At 43.6% G+C, this 16,689-nt stretch overlaps 1 protein-coding gene across 1 annotated transcript in view; it reads left to right on the plus strand.

The window, feature by feature from the left end:
* EPG5 (ectopic P-granules autophagy protein 5 homolog) overlaps positions 1-14,273 on the plus strand; it is a 124,210-nt gene extending 109,937 nt beyond the window's left edge. The window contains exons 40-44 of the mRNA XM_003267534.2: positions 1,693-1,935; positions 3,261-3,477; positions 3,975-4,190; positions 6,338-6,452; positions 9,361-14,273. Coding sequence (XP_003267582.2) covers positions 1,693-1,935; positions 3,261-3,477; positions 3,975-4,190; positions 6,338-6,452; positions 9,361-9,543 — 974 coding nt within the window. The 3' untranslated portion in view covers positions 9,544-14,273. The remainder of the gene's footprint in view (positions 1-1,692; positions 1,936-3,260; positions 3,478-3,974; positions 4,191-6,337; positions 6,453-9,360) is intronic.
* The last annotated feature ends 2,416 nt before the right edge of the window (positions 14,274-16,689 follow it).

The raw sequence follows: 16,689 nt of genomic DNA on the forward strand, positions 1-16,689 counted from the left end.
AGCTAAAACAGAGAAAAAGTAGAATAATAATCTAAAAGAAGCAAAAGAGAGAAAAAGAAATTTAGAATAGGAGGAACAAATAGGATACATACAGGCAGACAGTAGATTTAGACCCAGCTACATCAGTAATTAATTATAGTAACTGTGAATGACTAAGATTGTCACACCAGATAAAACAAGGAAGAAAAAGACAACTTAGTAGAAAAAAATGGACAAGACCCTTGAAACAACATTCTGCAAAAGAAAATATCCTAATCACCAATAAACATGAAACGGTGCTAAATGTTGTTAATGATCATACCTGTTTCATGTAGATATTGTAAGTATCAAGTGAGATAATATCTAAAATTTTAGCATCATCCTGGCAAGTCAGCCACATTCAATGAATCTTATGGAAAAGAACTATCAGGAAGCAATGCTGGAGAAAGTGCTCTAGAGTTGGTCAGATATGATGGAACCAGGAGGGTTGAATAATAGCTGGCCAGGGAAAGGGGAGAAGGGTGTTCTGGAAAGATCTTCATCAGAAGAGTGATTAGATCAGATATGGTATTTAGGAAGAGATTTGAGAGCCCTGTTGATGATGAACAGGAATGGGAGAGACTAGGGTCTGTTGTAGTAATCTATTCCTATTAGTCATAATCAAGAGATAAAATTTAAATTGCTATTCAGTTGAAATTCATAGATGAGCCTTTATTTCCAAGAATATTTGTACCCATAGAAATACATGAAGAAATAGATAGATATGCTAGTATTATCTCTCTCAAACTTGTTTTTTAAGTCCTTGCTTGATGGTAAGTAGGTTGTACAGAAAGATTAAGTGAGGGTTTATTTAATCCTGCATAAGTAGATGAATTTGTTTTGATAGATGCGATGAATAAGATCTCTCAACATTTTACCCTTCCTATTGACATAAATACTGAATCCTTGTGGTGTGAAAGCTACAGTTCTACTCCTTTAAAAAAAATGTACCCAGCTTAAGGAGAGCTAGAAGAGTTGGCAAAAATTATTCAGTTAACTCTCAGTAAATATATTTTCTGTTTTTGAATGTGAAGATTTGCAATTCTCTTGTGAAATGAATTCGTTCTTTTTCTTGAGTTCCTCTCTCTTTACCTCCAATTTTTTTTGAAAAATTACCAGTAGGTTTACTTTCCTTATTTAAGAAACAAAGAAATAAAAGAGCTGTAGTTAGGATGCTTTACAAAGGTTTTTCCTTACATTTATATTTAGTTTTAAGTAATAACCTTTAATTTGTGTAAATCACCCTAGAATATTGACAGCAGTGGCAGTGATAGTGGGTACTTTTGCTACTTAGTTTACCGAATAACTGGCGAGATCTATGTATTTGGTTTTCCGTGAGCAATGGCTAGAAAATAAAGACTGACTAGGCATGTTCTGATAAGTTACTCTTTCACACCAGCTTCAGATTTGTCTGTTTATTAAGTATTGCTCTGCTATGCTGCTGTACCCAGGGAACTCACAGTAGTTCTTGCTTTTGCTCTTAGTAACTGTGCCACATACTATCCGTACAAACTCAACACCATCCAGAGCCTTCCTTCCGGTCCCTTGCAGTCAGCTACTAGCACCGTAAAATCTGCCTGGAGAATAGCTAAGATTGAAGCACTGTTATTCTCCTGATCACATGGATAGCACCTTTCTGGCAGCCATTCTTGAGTGTGTCTATGTTCCTTTCAGACATGGACAGCCAGACCCGCCACATGGCCCTCAGCAGCCTCTTTATGGAAGTCCTGATGATGATGAACAATGCGACTATTCCAACAGCGGAGTTCCTTCGGGGCAGTATCCGGACCTGGATTGGCCAAAAAATGCATGGGCTGGTGGTGCTGCCCCTTTTAACAGCAGCCTGCCAGAGCCTGGCGTCCGTCCGCCACATGGCTGAGACTACAGAAGCCTGCATCACTGCCTACTTCAAAGAAAGTAAGAGGAGGTCATCTTATGCTCCATTGTGTTGGTCTTTTCCAGAAAGATGAAAGCATTGTCATCAGGAGATATCTTTCCAGACTCTTCCCAGTGAGGGATTTGCCATTCTAATTTTCTGCTCTGCAAATGTTGTGGATATTTCTGAATATACGTATTTTTCATAAAGATCTGTAGTTAGCATGAGAACCTGTGGCCATGTCTGTTGGTACAGTCACGTTTCAAGGGAGAAAAGCTCTAATCCACTTCACGTTGGTTTTGGAGGGTCAGACCAACCTGTTTTGACATGCAAATTGTGTTGTGTCACAGGCCAAGTCATAGTCCTCAAAACAAATGCTATATACCAGGATCTATATAATCATGATCCATGAGGTTAATTTTCCCTGTCTTTGTCACTTTTGGTAAAAGGAGTTTTCATAGAAGTTTTTGAAATTGCTTCTTATCAGACCTTTTAAAGCATTATGAAGGGCTCCTTCATTGTCACCCCTCCTTTTTAAAAATCTGTTTTACTTTCTACCTGTAAACTCTCAGACTCTGGAAGCAGCTTAGTCTGATTAAGAATTGCTGAGAACAGCACTTCTCAGCTCTGATATCCAGATAACATATCACACTGCAGTTAGTGGGAGAGAAGCAGGGGTGAGAAGGAGGGTATCGGAGCAAGGATCCAGGAAGTGCCCACAACCTGCCATCTGCCCTATCCTGATCACCCATGAACAGCACATGCCCACCCATGGAGGTGGTGTGCATGTCACCATGCCACCCCACCCTCACTCGCCCAAAGAGTGGAGAACCATTAGGATAACATTGCTATTCCAAACTCATCTGTGTTACTAAAAATCAAACAGTTTCAATACGTGAGTTAAACTAAGCTTTGATAACTAAAACTACTCACAGATTGAGTGATAACAGTTTCCCATGGGAAACTGTAAGTGTTCATATGTTCTTAAAAAGGGTATTAAAGTTAAAACTCTTAACTGACCAGGACAGGCAGTGTCTACATGTGGTTTTAAGGATCATAATGTGATAGAAAGGTGATTTATACGTATGCAGCCCTGAATTCTGATTTCTTAAACCTTTCTGGTGGCTACGCTGGGGACAGGCATCTGGCCCGAGGGCTTCCCAGTCTGAGCCCTGAGGTGTATTTGACTTTTGTAGCCTCCAGGGTCACTGTAAGAAAGGTTGTCTTGACATGAAGCTTATTATCTCATAGGTTGCTATGTCAAAAAAAAAAAAAATCATGAAGCTTAAAAGTGAAAATATTTGCTAGAGTTGTCAAGTAATTGGATTCTTGCCTATATCTTGATATCTCGTCTTCATGTTCTTAGGCCCTGTCAATCAGAATTCAGGATGGGGACCCATTCTGGTATCCCTTCAGGTTCCCGAGCTCACCATGGAAGAGTTCCTGCAGGAGTGCCTCACCCTGGGCAGTTACTTGACTCTTTACGTCTACCTGCTTCAGTGTTTAAACAGTGAACAGACTCTAAGGAATGAAATGAAAGTGCTGCTCATCTTAAGCAAGTGGCTGGAACAGGTGTACCCAAGGTACGTTCGCCCTCAGGCTGTTACATCAAACTTGCTGTATTTGGTTAACTTGGAATTTAGAGCTTAAGTCTAGCTTCAAGTACACAGAACCAAGTGGTGCATAAAAAATAAGGTTTTAAGGTATGGTGACAGTTGTTTTGGAAAGATTCTTAATTAATGGGCTAATCTTCTGAGCAGATTTTTTGTTTCCTAAAACTGGCACTTTGAAACACCAAGCATCAGTTTCCTTACCAGTTAAGTGGAGATAGTAACCCCTACCTGATAGGGCTGTCATGAGGATGAAGTGGAAGAACACGAAGTTCATCACAGTGGCGTATAGTAGGTGTTCCACAGATGGCGGTGGTTACAATCCCATTGCTCTATTAACATCAGCCGTTAGCCTATGCTTTTGAAGTACTCAGTGTCTCCTATCCTTAAAACTCTAATGTGGACTTGCAGTTAAATGGGAGTGGAAAAAATTTACTTTTAATTTTATTTTCCTCCGGTGCCTCCCCTAGCTCCATGGAGGAAGAGGCAAAGCTGTTTTTGTGGTGGCACCAAGTCCTGCAGCTCTCCCTCATTCAGACAGAGCAGAATGACTCCGTCCTGACAGAATCTGTCATTCGAATTCTGCTCATGGTTCAGAGCAGGCAGAACCTCGTGGCTGAGGAGAGACTCAGCTCTGGGATCCTGGGGGCAATTGGGTTTGGCCGGAAGTCGCCTTTGTCTAACAGGTAAGGAAGCGCCTTTCTAACACTGTTGTTCTAAATAGGCCTCAGACATCTGTACCTACTTACAGGTTGTGATACTTTAGCAGGTTTTTCGACTTAGGATCTAGGTTCTCCAGAAAGATTAATGGAAAAAAAAACAAAAACAAAAAACCAGAGCCTGATTACATTCTAAAAAGCATTTTTATTTTTTCTTACCTTTAAAAAAAATTTTCAGTTCAAACAGTATTTTTAATAGTATCTCCTGTTGTGTTTGGACTTTGTAACCTAACTGCACTACTGATTTCTTTTTGGTTTTGAGCCAGTCATGGATGGTATGCGAGCTTAGTTTAAAAGCCAAGTCAGCTGGGCACTTGAGGCATTCAGGGATATTCAGAACCTGTGAGGGACTCAGTCTAGTGAACCGTAAAGTCATCTAGCTGCATTAAGATCTGTTGATGGCCAGGCGTGGTGGCTCACACTTGTAATCCCAGCACTTTGGGAGGCCAAGGCAGGCAGATCACTTGAGGTCAGGAGTTCGAGACCAGCCTGGCTAACATGGTGAAACTCTGTTTCTACCAAAAAATACAGAAATTAGCCGGGCATGGTGATACATGCCTGTAGTCCCAGCTACTCTGGAGGCTGAGGTGGGAGAATCACTTGAACCCGGGAGACAGAGGTTGCAGTGAGCTGAAATTATGCCACTGCACTCCAGCCTAGGTGACAGAGTCAGACCCTGTCTCAAAAATAAATAAATAAATAAATAAGCACAAATACAAAAATTAGCGGGTGTGGTGGCAAGCACCTGTAGTCCCAGCTACTCAGGAGGCTGAGGCAGGAGAATTGCTTAAACCCAGCAGGCAGAGGTTGCAGTGAGCCGAGATCACACCACTGCACTCCAGCCTGGCCAACAGAGCAAGACTCTGTCTCAAAAAAAAAAAGAAAACATAAATAAAAGGCCTGTTGGTAAGAAGGATAAGTAATGACAAACAAGTCTGGATTTTTGTTGCAAAAAATCCCAAGGCATGAAAGAATTTGCCATTAGCTCCCATTTTCTCTCATAATACTTACATCATGGTTTCCTTTTCAAGCCCTTGTCAGTGTTGAAAAGTTTGCAAACTTGATGATGTCAGCATTCTTGTGGAATAGCCCATTGTGATGTTGTAACTTTGGGACTCACTCATTCCAGACCAGTTAACATCATGTTTCTTTGTTTGCGGTGGAAGATAGCAGGACTGCGAGATTTTGTTTTACTTAAATTTGGCTTGTGTCTTTTCTTCTTTTTTTTCGTGATAAAATACAGATAACTTAAAACTTTCCATGGTAACCATTTTCATATGCACAATTCAGTGACATTTAGAACATTCACAATGTTGTTGCAGCCATCACCACAATCTAGCTTCAGAACATTTTCATCACTCCAAAAGGAAGCCCTACACTCATTAAGTAGTCACCTCCATTCCCTTCAATCCCCATGTCTCTGGCAACCACGAATTGACATTATGACTTTATGTATTCAATCCTATTTTGGACATTTCATATAAATGGAATCATATAATGTGTGACCCCTTATGTCGAACTTTTTCACTTAACATAAAGTTTTCAAGGTTCATCTATGTTGTAGCATGTATCCATACTTCATTTTTTTTATGGCTGAATAATATTCCTTTGTATTCCACATTTTGTTTATCCATTCATTGGCTGATGGACATTTGGATTGTTTTAACCTTTTGGCTATTGCAGATAATGCTGCTATGAGCATCTGTGTACCAGTTTTTGTTAGAACATCTGTTTTTAGTTTTTTGGTGTATACCCAGGATCGGAATTGCTGGGTCCTATGGTAACTCTATGCTTCACTTGTTGAGGAACTGCCAAACTGTTTTCCCTAGTGCCTGTACCATTTACATTCCCACCAGCAATGTGCAAGGGTTCCAGTTATTCCACATCTTTGGCAACACTTTCATTCTTGAAACTGAATTATACATATATTGTTTGGATGGTGATAATGGATAAAACTTTTTCTTGATCATATTTAAGATTTTCCTGAGAAGGTGAACAACACAGTAGATCTGGAAATGTGTTAATCTTGTTATGTCATAGAAAATATGGTGTTTATTTCAAAATGCTTACTTTAATAGCCATTTACTTCTTCTGACCTCTCCCTAATGCCTAAGGTTCCGAGTGGTTGCCCGAAGCATGGCTGCTTTCCTTTCAGTTCAGGTTCCTATGGAAGATCAGATCCGTTTGAGGCCTGGCTCTGAATTACATCTGACCCCCAAAGCTCAGCAGGTCAGTATATACAATGAAGGGTTAGAAGTTTGCCTGCACATCTTCCCTAGAAGGCAGGGAGGTGGCAGCTGTAGCCTGTGTACATCATGACATGATGCTCTGTGGTGGTAGCACAGTGTTCCCTTTCATGTGCCCTACTTACGGGAAAATGGTTTCACGTGCCAATCTCCAAATTTTTGTAGGCAGTTGTCTAGATCGCTGCTACTGTCATTGTAGAAAAGTAAGGCCAAACGAAAAGTCTGTCTAGGATTAAATTTGGTTCTGGTAAGTGAGAATATGCACTTACCTGCCACATGCTTGGGCTGGGGCAGGTGCTGGAGCTGGGGGCTGGGATCTCGCACGGAAGATGTGGCTACAGTTGGGATGGATGGAAATTAGCTGAGCTTTAGCTTGGAACCGAGAAAGTAGTTCCTGTTTTGTGAGTCTGAAGGTTGACTATTGTTGGCTGATGCTAGAATAAACTAACATGGACAGAATGGTAGCTAGAAATTACAGCTTCTTCTAAAAACATGGAAGGCCACATTCCTATAACCTATGGACATGCTGGCCAGGTACAAAGGTGCACAGTAAAAACTGATGATCAGCATTCGTGAGTACTCCCTCTGTGCCAGGTACTGTAATAAGTTTTAACTCGACCAATATTAATGAGTTAAAGCTTTAACTCATTTAATCCTCATAGCAATGCTATAGCACAGAAACGGTTTTATTTTTTAAGACAGGGTTTTATTCTGTTGCCCAGGCAGGAGTGCAATGGTGTGATCATGTCTCACTGCAGCCTTGAACTCCTGTGCTCAAGCAATCCTCCCACCTCAGCCTCCCAAGTAGTTGGGACTACAGGCATGCATTGCCACTCCTGGCTAATTAAAATTTTTTTTTGTAGAGACTGGGTCTCACTTTGTTGCTGAGGTTGGTCTCAAACTCCTGGCTTCAAGCAATCCTCTTAGCCTCAGCCTCCCAAGTGTTGGTATTACAGGCATGAGCCACTGCATCCAGCTGGGAACCATTATTATCCTGGTTTTTTGGATGAGGAAAGAGAGAGAGAGAAAGGCTAAGTAATTTGTCCCAAATTACACACCTAGTAAGTGTTGGGGCTGGAATTCGCACTGGCCAGTCTGGCTCTAGGCCTCTCCCATTCCCCGCTCTGCAGGCCTGTCTCTGTAAGTGGTCAGAGCTTAAACACCTCAGCTCCTCTGCTGGGGCAGCTTTGTCATGTTTAAGCCAGCCACGTGCAGTGTCAGATCTTGGTTATTAAGAGCAAGGATCAGACAGAATAATTAGCAGGTTCTTCACAGGGATCTGGGCTTGTAAAATAGCTGATAGTTGTCACTCATTGCCTAGACAGCTGCTGTTTGAATCCCCTATTGTCTTACATGAAACATCCCCGTGGGCAGATGAATATCCTGAGGGCAGGTTGTGTGTCAGTGAGATGCAGGGTGTATTTGAGAAGGCTACGTCTCCTGTGGCCACCAGTACCTGGAGCATCAGTTTCTTGCTTTAGCTGGGGCCCGGGGCTGCCCAGGCCTGGCCTCTTTGCCTTCATTTCTTTAGACTTAAAGTGATGACTCCCTGTATGTCCCATACATATTTGTCATCAGGATTTTCAGATTTGAAGAAAGTTGTCTTTTTAGAAAATGATTATTGTTAGGCAAACTGTCAAAGTAGACTGTTTGGGGGACTAAATTTAAAGAGGGAAAGGAGAGAGAGAGAGACGGAGGGACACTGTGGTTCATGGGAATGCCTGTCCCAGCTGATTCCTATTCTTAAATTGAACTCTGTTTACATAGCTCTTAATTTGGTACCCAGATACCTTCAGTTTATTTTCAGCCCAAAGACTTCCATCTACAGCCCTCATGGTAGTTAATTTCTAAAATTCCGGTTGATTTATCAGCCTCAAAAAAATCCCCTCTCTTATGGTTTTTGAATCAAGCACATTCCATCTTTTAATATTTTCTAGTGCAGTGGTTTCTGTAAAAGGGACAAGGAGGGAGTGGAGCACTCCATGGTGGGGGATGTGCCCCAGTGAGGAGGGGAACACCGTCAGAATCGTGGGGCAGATGAGCTTGTTAAGTTGGAAAACAAAACTCCTCACCCCAAAAATCAAGAGCCATTGTTGATTTTTTGTTTTCTCCATATACAGTCTCTTCCACTTCTCTTCTCCTACTATGAAGAAAGGAATAATCAAAATTCTGGAGTCAAAGAATGTTTTTCTTTCCTTCTTCCTCTGAAGAGAGGCATGGAAACAGTTTCTGCCATGATTTTGTGTCATTTGTCAGATGGATTCGGGAGGAACCTATGTACTTCATGCTTGTTGTCTGATTTAACAACCTTCTCACTTACTCTTGGCAGCACTTAGCAACTGGTTCCTGTAGAATTCCTTGCCGTTAGACAGTTTCATATAACATTATCTCATAACCTAGGAACATACCCAATAGCAGATTGAACAGATTTCACCTTAGCAAGATGAGGCTGGTGCCTGGAATTTCCGGTTGCGCCCTAGGAACGGAAGGAGTGGACAATCTGGTGGGGAGGACCCCACAGGTGGGACTGGGGGGAACGAGGACAAGGCAGGCTTTAGAAATGGGTGTGGCAGGTGAGGCGCCCAGCAACAAGAGCAGCCTGTCACAGCAGTGGCCTTTGGTAAGGCAAGGTTGGGAAATAACACAAAACAGAAACAGAAGGCTGGGTGTGGGATGCTACAAAGGCCACAGAGGCTTGGGCTGCTGGCCTCCTTCTGGTTGTGGTTAAGTTAATCAATGCCTGCCTTCTGGACTCGTGACCTCAGTTCTGTAGGCCTCCTTCCCACAAAGCTCACAGTTGAAGTACACAGTAATAATGGGTGTGCTGTACCTCTGGCAGTCACATTATGTGCCTCTATGGAGTTAACCCTCTCGTCTTCCATGTCTTTTAGGCTCTGAATGCTCTTGAATCCATGGCATCAAGTAAGCAGTATGTTGAATACCAGGATCAAATATTGCAAGCCACCCAGTTTATAAGGCATCCTGGCCATTGCCTTCAAGATGGGAAAAGCTTCTTGGCTCTTCTCGTTAACTGTCTGTATCCAGAAGTGCATTATTTGGACCACATACGATAGTAATACTGAGGCTCTTGAAAAACCCATTGCTGTTTATGTTTACATTTAACTTTGCTGTTGCACAAGTAACTTTGCTCAATTTCACTGTAGAGCTCCGTTCGGCCGATGTGTAGTTGACTGAGGTGCAAGTTGGGAGGCATTAGATATTAGATAATTCTGGGGTGTGTGTGTGTGTGTGTGTGTGTGTGTGTTTTCTTAGCTCTTAAGACCTTCTGGAGACTCTTTAAGTTTTTATATTCATCCACAAGAGAAACTTACTAAGTTCCACTTGGGTACAGAGCCACTCACAGTTGCCGAATGTCCCAGTCATCTCACAAGACCTCCAGATGGAGTTCTTTGTATGTTTTCACTTCTGTCTCCGTTTTATGTAAATGTTCCAGATCTGACAACCTTGGAAGTCACGTAGTACCCTTACTTTTAGACCCCATTTGTGTTCCTCCAAAGTAAAAAAGTCAATTTTGAAAATTTCTGCATTTCTCAAATGTGGGGAAATAGAATAATTTTAAAGTATTGTTTTCCTCAGAAGGGAGATAAAAATGCCAAGTTAGTTAAGGTGGGTCATGTGTAAAATATGACCACTTGATCGTGATTATAGTGGGCAGTAGAGATGATGACAAGTCCATTTCCATCCAGCCGTGTGTCCTCATGGAGAAGCTGCCTGTCTGAATCAGGGTGGCAAGCTGGCAGTCTGGGAGGAGCATGTTTTGCACAGATGTTTTGTTTGGGCCACTTGGTGAGGAGTGCAGACAGGGCTGCCTCTCTCCAGTCGGGAGAGTCTGTGCATTCCCTCGGGCCCTGACCCTAGCCTCATTCACATCACTTGCCCCTGTCGACACCTAAGTTTGCACCCTTTGATAGACACCGTGTTTGATATCTGAAAGGCCCACTGTCAGGAGACAGAGACTGAGGGAGACTGAAGACCTGATTCTCTGTTCTCTGCTTGTTTTTTAACTTCAAACTCAGATGAAGCCAGTGGACCTGCTGAAACACTTGTCTGTGGAAGCTGGGTCAGGTCAGGAGATCTACTGAAATTTGGCTTTTTTTCCATAGCCACGTGCCTTCTGTTGTTGACAGTTCATTCATTACCAAAGCCTGTGTGTAACTTTGCCTTGTTCTGTGGCCATCTTCTTGCTCATGTTATTTCTCCCGGGAATGAGCAGTTTGACTTCTGTTCCCACGTTCCTCATTCTATCACCTCTAGATGGATTTTGCCTGCATAGCTGGCTTAATATGTCTTTGTGTATGGGTACTTTGTAGCCTGAGAATATTTACCTAAAAATGTCTAAACAGCCACCAAGAATGTTTATAGGGGTACAGGAATATAGTTAACAGAGCGCTAATCTCTCCTCCAATGTCCTTTTGGAATGCTTCCCCCAAAATTGGGAAGTCGGTAGGAGCTTTTCTTCACTTTGAATTTCTTTAGTTGGACAGAACGATTCTGCCTTACAGACACGCTTTGCAGCTCTGATAAAGAACATCTCTGTTCAGTCTCTTGAGTTTTACAGGCCACAAAATGTCCATCTCAGAGGGACCTGTCTCAGCTTTTCTTATTTTTGCTTCTCTCTGTTTTCAAAATTAATCATCTTGTTCTGTGTGTAAGAAAATTTGAGAAGCTGTGGATAATTTAATAGTCTTATCTGGCAACAGCAATTTTTGTTTGGAAATATTTTGCGTTTTCTTTGAGGAGGATATAATTATTGGTATCCTAGGATGTGAAATTTTTGAGTGACAGTATGCACATTTTAAAGAAAATTATGATTAATCTGTATAATGTTTTTTGGTCTGTAAAAATTATAAAAAATAAAATCATTTATCTTTGGTTGTAACTGTTTAAAAACCAAATTATAGGGATATCACACTATCTTGTAAAGTGTTTCAGCTGTTAAAGTTGCTGTAGGTTTTTATGCCTGATGTCATTTAATTTATTTGACATTGAACGTCATTAATCATCAGAGATGGTCAGTGAAAGCGCTTCCTCTTTAACTCTTTCTTGCTTAACCTTGGAAGGTTGACTCAGCTCCTAGGTTTCTATGGGAAACTCTGGGCTAGGAACATGCTATAAAGACACTGAGATAGTTCAGACGTGGCCATGCTGCTGTAGCCTCCTGGGAAAGAAGGGCGGCAGAGAGACCAGCCCGCCCATTGGCTTGCAGGGGTAATGAACCTTGGCCTGAAAAACTTGGCCTCCAGAGAGCACGGGGCTATGGTTTCAGAATCAGTGATGGGTGCTGCACATCAAGACTGGAATCAAGCAAGACCAAGGCCCCATGGACTGAGCAGCATGGAGGGCGAATGGCTGCAGGCTCCAGACTTCACCACAGGGTGGCCAACAGTGGCATCGGGACGAAATAAGGATGTCTAACAGCTTCCTGGGAGCAGGAGGAGGCAGCATTCTGGTTGCCATGAAAAACATCTCTTTCCCTCTCCATCACTCCCCATGCTGCAGTGCACAGGTGGGTTGCAGAGGCAGGCTGCATCCCTGAATCATGTTGTCCCACTGCCTATGAATAGAACAAGTGAAGGGCAGAATGCTGGAACACACCAGACATAGAGGGAGGGAAGTCCTGCCAGATGTGGTCTACACAGCTGTCTACATAGCATGACAGTAGCAGTGGAGTCAGGACCCACCTGTACATGTTTCCAAAGCTCCTGCACACTCGGGACCTCAGCTCCAAGGCGTGACTCATTTCTTAGTCTCACCACCCTTTGTTGGCTCAGACATCTCATGCCTCTGCCCCACTGGGGCTGTGTGCCTGAGTCTCTCACTTCTTTGAGGTTGGGGGAAGCCTAGGCCAGAAAATGAAAACCCATAGACCAGCCTAACTTCCTTTCAACCAAGTGACGGCCTCCTTGTTCCTCTCAATTCATCATCAAAATCAGTGTGTACATGTAATACAAGCCAAGAGTGTTCATGTCCTTGTTCCTTTCAAATGAAGGTGATATATACTTTTTCACTGAGTTTTTATTCCTGAAATTCTTTCTTCTGGAGCAGGAAGCAAATGTCCTGGAATTGTAGACTTTTAAAGTCAGAAGGGTCATTCACGTTCATCTAGTGCCCCTCTCACTCTGCAGGGATCCTCCTGCCTCTCCTCCCCCGCTTTCTCGTGCCTGGTGGTCCAGCCTGTGATGGGCAGGCCCAGGCTGCCATCCGCAGGCTCTGTAGTTCTGCTTTCTGTTGAACCAAGATGTTTCTACATTGCCTGTTGGTTGTGGTTCTGTCCAGAGCAGTTCAGGCTGGGGCTGTTCTCTTGCCCCTCCTTGAGGCAGACTTTTAGATATTTTCAGTTTTCATCACATATCTAACACCACTTCCACCCCACCCCTCACCTCTTAGGCTAAATCCTCCAATGTCTTTTTTTTTTTTTTTTTTTTTGAGACGAGTCTCATCTGTCACCCAGGCTGAAGTGCAATGGCATGGTCTTGGCTCACTGCAACCTCCGCCTCCTGGGTTCAAGCTATTCTGCCTCAGTCTCCCAAGTAGCCAGGACTACAGGTGCATGCCACCACGCCCGGCTAATTTTTGTATTTTTAAGTAGAGACAGGGTTTCACCCAGCCATTGAGACAAGCTGGTCTCAAACTCCTGACCTTGTGATCTGCCCACCCTGGCCTCCCAAAGTGCTGGGATGACAGGCGTGAGCCACCGCGCCTGTCTCCCTTGCAATGTCTTTAGTTAGACCTTTTCCACCATCATGTTTAACCGGGCTGCAATTTGGGGAAAGTGTCCAAATTGGTCCATGTTATCCTAAAAGGGGTGTGCCCCGGATTAGCAGGGCCAGGGCTAGGGTGAGACAAATGAGGCACCTGGGGCATACATTTAAGTTGGTGCTTGCTTGCAGGTGCCAAGAGAGTGCTTCCTTGGGTTTACACCTGTGGTGCCTCCTTTACCTCATTCTGGCCCCAGCCCTGGGGTTAGAGTCGCGCCAGTGTGGTCCAAGTGGCATAATTCTCTCCCTAGATGCTTGGGCAGTATCAGCTTTCAGTAGCTGTGCCTCATGGGGGGCCACATTAAACTAGTGGCAAGTTGAGACTGCAGACCTCAGCTTAACATCAGTTGTTGCCCAAGACAGATCTCACCCCACATCTTCATGACAGGCCTAACAACGAGGCACTTTGCCCTTAATCCTCTACTACTGCCCGCTCTTCATTTTGGGCCAACTGTGCGGCTCATTTTGAGATAGTAGCTGGTCATTTTTCTGATCAGTTAACTTTGTCTTATTAAGCAAAATGGAGAATATAATGTTGGGAAATAAGTGTGTTGATTTAAAAAAAAGTATCCCCTTCTACCATCTTCTGTTTGTGTCTGGGTTGTGCTGGGTTAAGTTCCAGACTTACTAACGCAGACTTCATTTTGGTCTGGTTTCCACAGCATGCCTCGGGCATCAGTGTCCAGGAGTAGCTGTATTTGAGGTTTCCTTCACTCTGGTAGGTTCCTGATTCCTGATGAAAATAACTTGAAAAAAAATAATTATACTACTGATCCTCTTTTGGGATAATGAAATTGCGAAGGAATGTTGTTGATTATGACTTTTATTTTTTAATGTACAGAGGTACTCTCTCTCATTGAGCACTGATAGTTAGAATTTATTTTTCTTTCAATAGTTTAAAATCACCTATGTGGAGACACATACTTCTTAAGTGTGTTCAGCTCTTTTTCTTCCTACATATCTAGTGTGACCTTTAAAGACCACAACTTTATTTTGGACATTAAATGTGCAATATTCACTACTTATTCATTGTTCAGCATTTTTCATACTTGTACAAAGGGTAAGTTTTTATATAATGGTGAGAAACAGGAAGAAATGACAATTGGTTAAGTAAAATTCTGCAAATAAACTAGATTCGAATTTAATTTACACATGGCGGGCCTGTCTCCTTGTTTCCTGCAAGTTGGTTGACAGTCTTTTCATACATTAAACCACAATAAGAAAAATTTTATATGAGAAACTTTGTAATGGATAGAATCTTTATTCTGTGACCTTTCACCACGACGGGTGAGGCCTCTAATTTCAAAGAGAAGTTTTAACTTGAGAATTTAAGATTTGGCAGGAACAGGAGGCCACCTGCTGATCTCAGGTCAAGAGGGTCTGTGATGTGGCCTTGAGCTTGGTAAGAGCAGGGCCATAAAAATTGCACAAATGAGGTGGGAGTGGGGGTGCTTCTGGCAGTGTAACCCCAGCTTGGTCATGGTCTGCTGGGGAAATCCACCTTCAATGATGGGATGCCCAGGGAGTTCTCTTTAGTGTTATTTTTCATTCACATTTGTAAGATGCACTTTGAATGGGCCAAGGTGTGTAGAAGGGTCTGCACATTCCATTTGAGAATTAAACTAATTTGGGATTCCTTAGGGACAGGCCTTTCTGGGAGTGGGGTATGTCTCCCTCACCCTTGTCTAAGCTTGGCAGCTTTTTAAACCAGATGGAACCACAGGATTTAAGGGTTGGAAAGTGGCCTAGAGGCAGGTTGTCTCACTTCCTTCTAGTGCAGCAGCCACGTTAACTGTCTCCAGACCAGTGGGCATCTTTGTGGGCTCTGGTGAGGAGTGGAGCTTTGCAACTCACTGACCTGCATAATAACTTGTGAAGATCTTGTGAAGATCCCTTGACCTTCAGACCAACTCCCTGGAAAAAGCATCACTGCCTCTTTTTTAAACAACATATTTTAATTAGTGGGGACCCTCTGAAAGAAACGATCTTTCTCCGAAAATGCTTCTCTTCTGAAGACAGCCCTTTTCCTTCTTGGTCTTTCTTTGCCACCCCTTGTTTAGCATATAATCAAGAAATAACCAAAAAAAAAAAAAAAAAAAAAAAAGGTCAACCAGCAGCCCTCGGGGCTGCTCTGCCTATGGAGTAGCCATTTTCTTACTCTTTTACTTAAACTTGATTTTGCTTTGCACTGTGGACTCACCCTGAATTCTTTCTTGCTCGAGGTCCAAGAACCCTCTCTTAGGGTCTGGATCGGGACCCCTTTCTGGTAACAAGATCTCTTTCCTCCCTGGGGCTTTTCCTCATTTTAAAATGAAGATAATTCCAGTCTTACTTCCTGGGCTCTTAGAACCCCCTGAGATCTTTTTTTTTTTTTTTTGAGAGGGAGTTTTGCTCTTGTTGCCTAGGCTGGAGTACAGTGGCGGGATCTCGGCTCACTGCAACCTCCACCTCCTGGGTTCAAGCAATTTTTGTGCCTCAGCCTCTCGAGTAGCTGGGATTACAGGCACCTGCCACCATGCCTGGCTGGTTTTTGTATTTCCAGTAGAGATGGGGTTTCGCCTTGTTGGCCAGGCTGGTCTTGAACTTCTGACCTCAGGTGATCTGCTCACCTCGGCCTCCCTAAGTGATACAGGTATGAGCCACCGCCCCTGGCCCCCACTGGGATTTTATAGGGCTTTGAGGATCACAGGGGGCCCAGAAACGTGGGGCTGTTATTGAAGAGGGGGTGGGACTGGACTTCAGTGGCCAGCACTGGAGCCGGGACAAAACCCAGATGCTTGACTCTTGTCTAAGGAGCCTTCCAGCCTGAGGCTTCTGTGACTGGTGGGGGACCAAGCACCCACCCTGACCCTGGCTCTCTTGTCTGACCAGTGAGGTACAAGTGAAAACTCAGCCCATGGTGTCTCCAGCCAAGTCATTTCCATCTCAAGGCAGGGCCTACTTTCACCATAGATTATCCCCTCGGCAGTTTCTTCTCACGTAGCTACATCTGGTTTTAAATTTCAGTTGGCAGCAGGGAAAGTGTGTTGGGCTCCTGGTGGACCCAGGAGATCACCCAGGTAGTTGCCGGCCACTGCCTCTCACTACTGTCTTCAAAGTCTGGTGGGCATTGACCACAGAGCAAAGCCTGCAGGCCGCAGCCTGCCTGTCAGAAGCCCCTGGGAAGAGCATGTTCATGGAACGCTGTGCCCTGCACTACAACAGGAAGTCCAGTCTTGAAAACACCGAGTCTTCTGGGTCATTTCTCTCATTGACTCCATGCCGCAGGACACCATGCTGACTCAGCCTGCCGCTCGTGTCTCTGGTCTTTGTTGCCAGCGACAGAGCCTGAGTACTCTGAGAGGGCGGGTGGGGGAAGACAGGCAGCTGTGCTCCACCCAGACCTCTTACAGGGACAGTGCCAGGCTCCAAGGGCAGCCCAGAGGGTCTGGGGAGGGCTGA

This window comes from Nomascus leucogenys, chromosome 4 (genome assembly GCF_006542625.1).
Source record: "Nomascus leucogenys isolate Asia chromosome 4, Asia_NLE_v1, whole genome shotgun sequence".
Classification (NCBI taxonomy): domain Eukaryota; kingdom Metazoa; phylum Chordata; class Mammalia; order Primates; family Hylobatidae; genus Nomascus; species Nomascus leucogenys.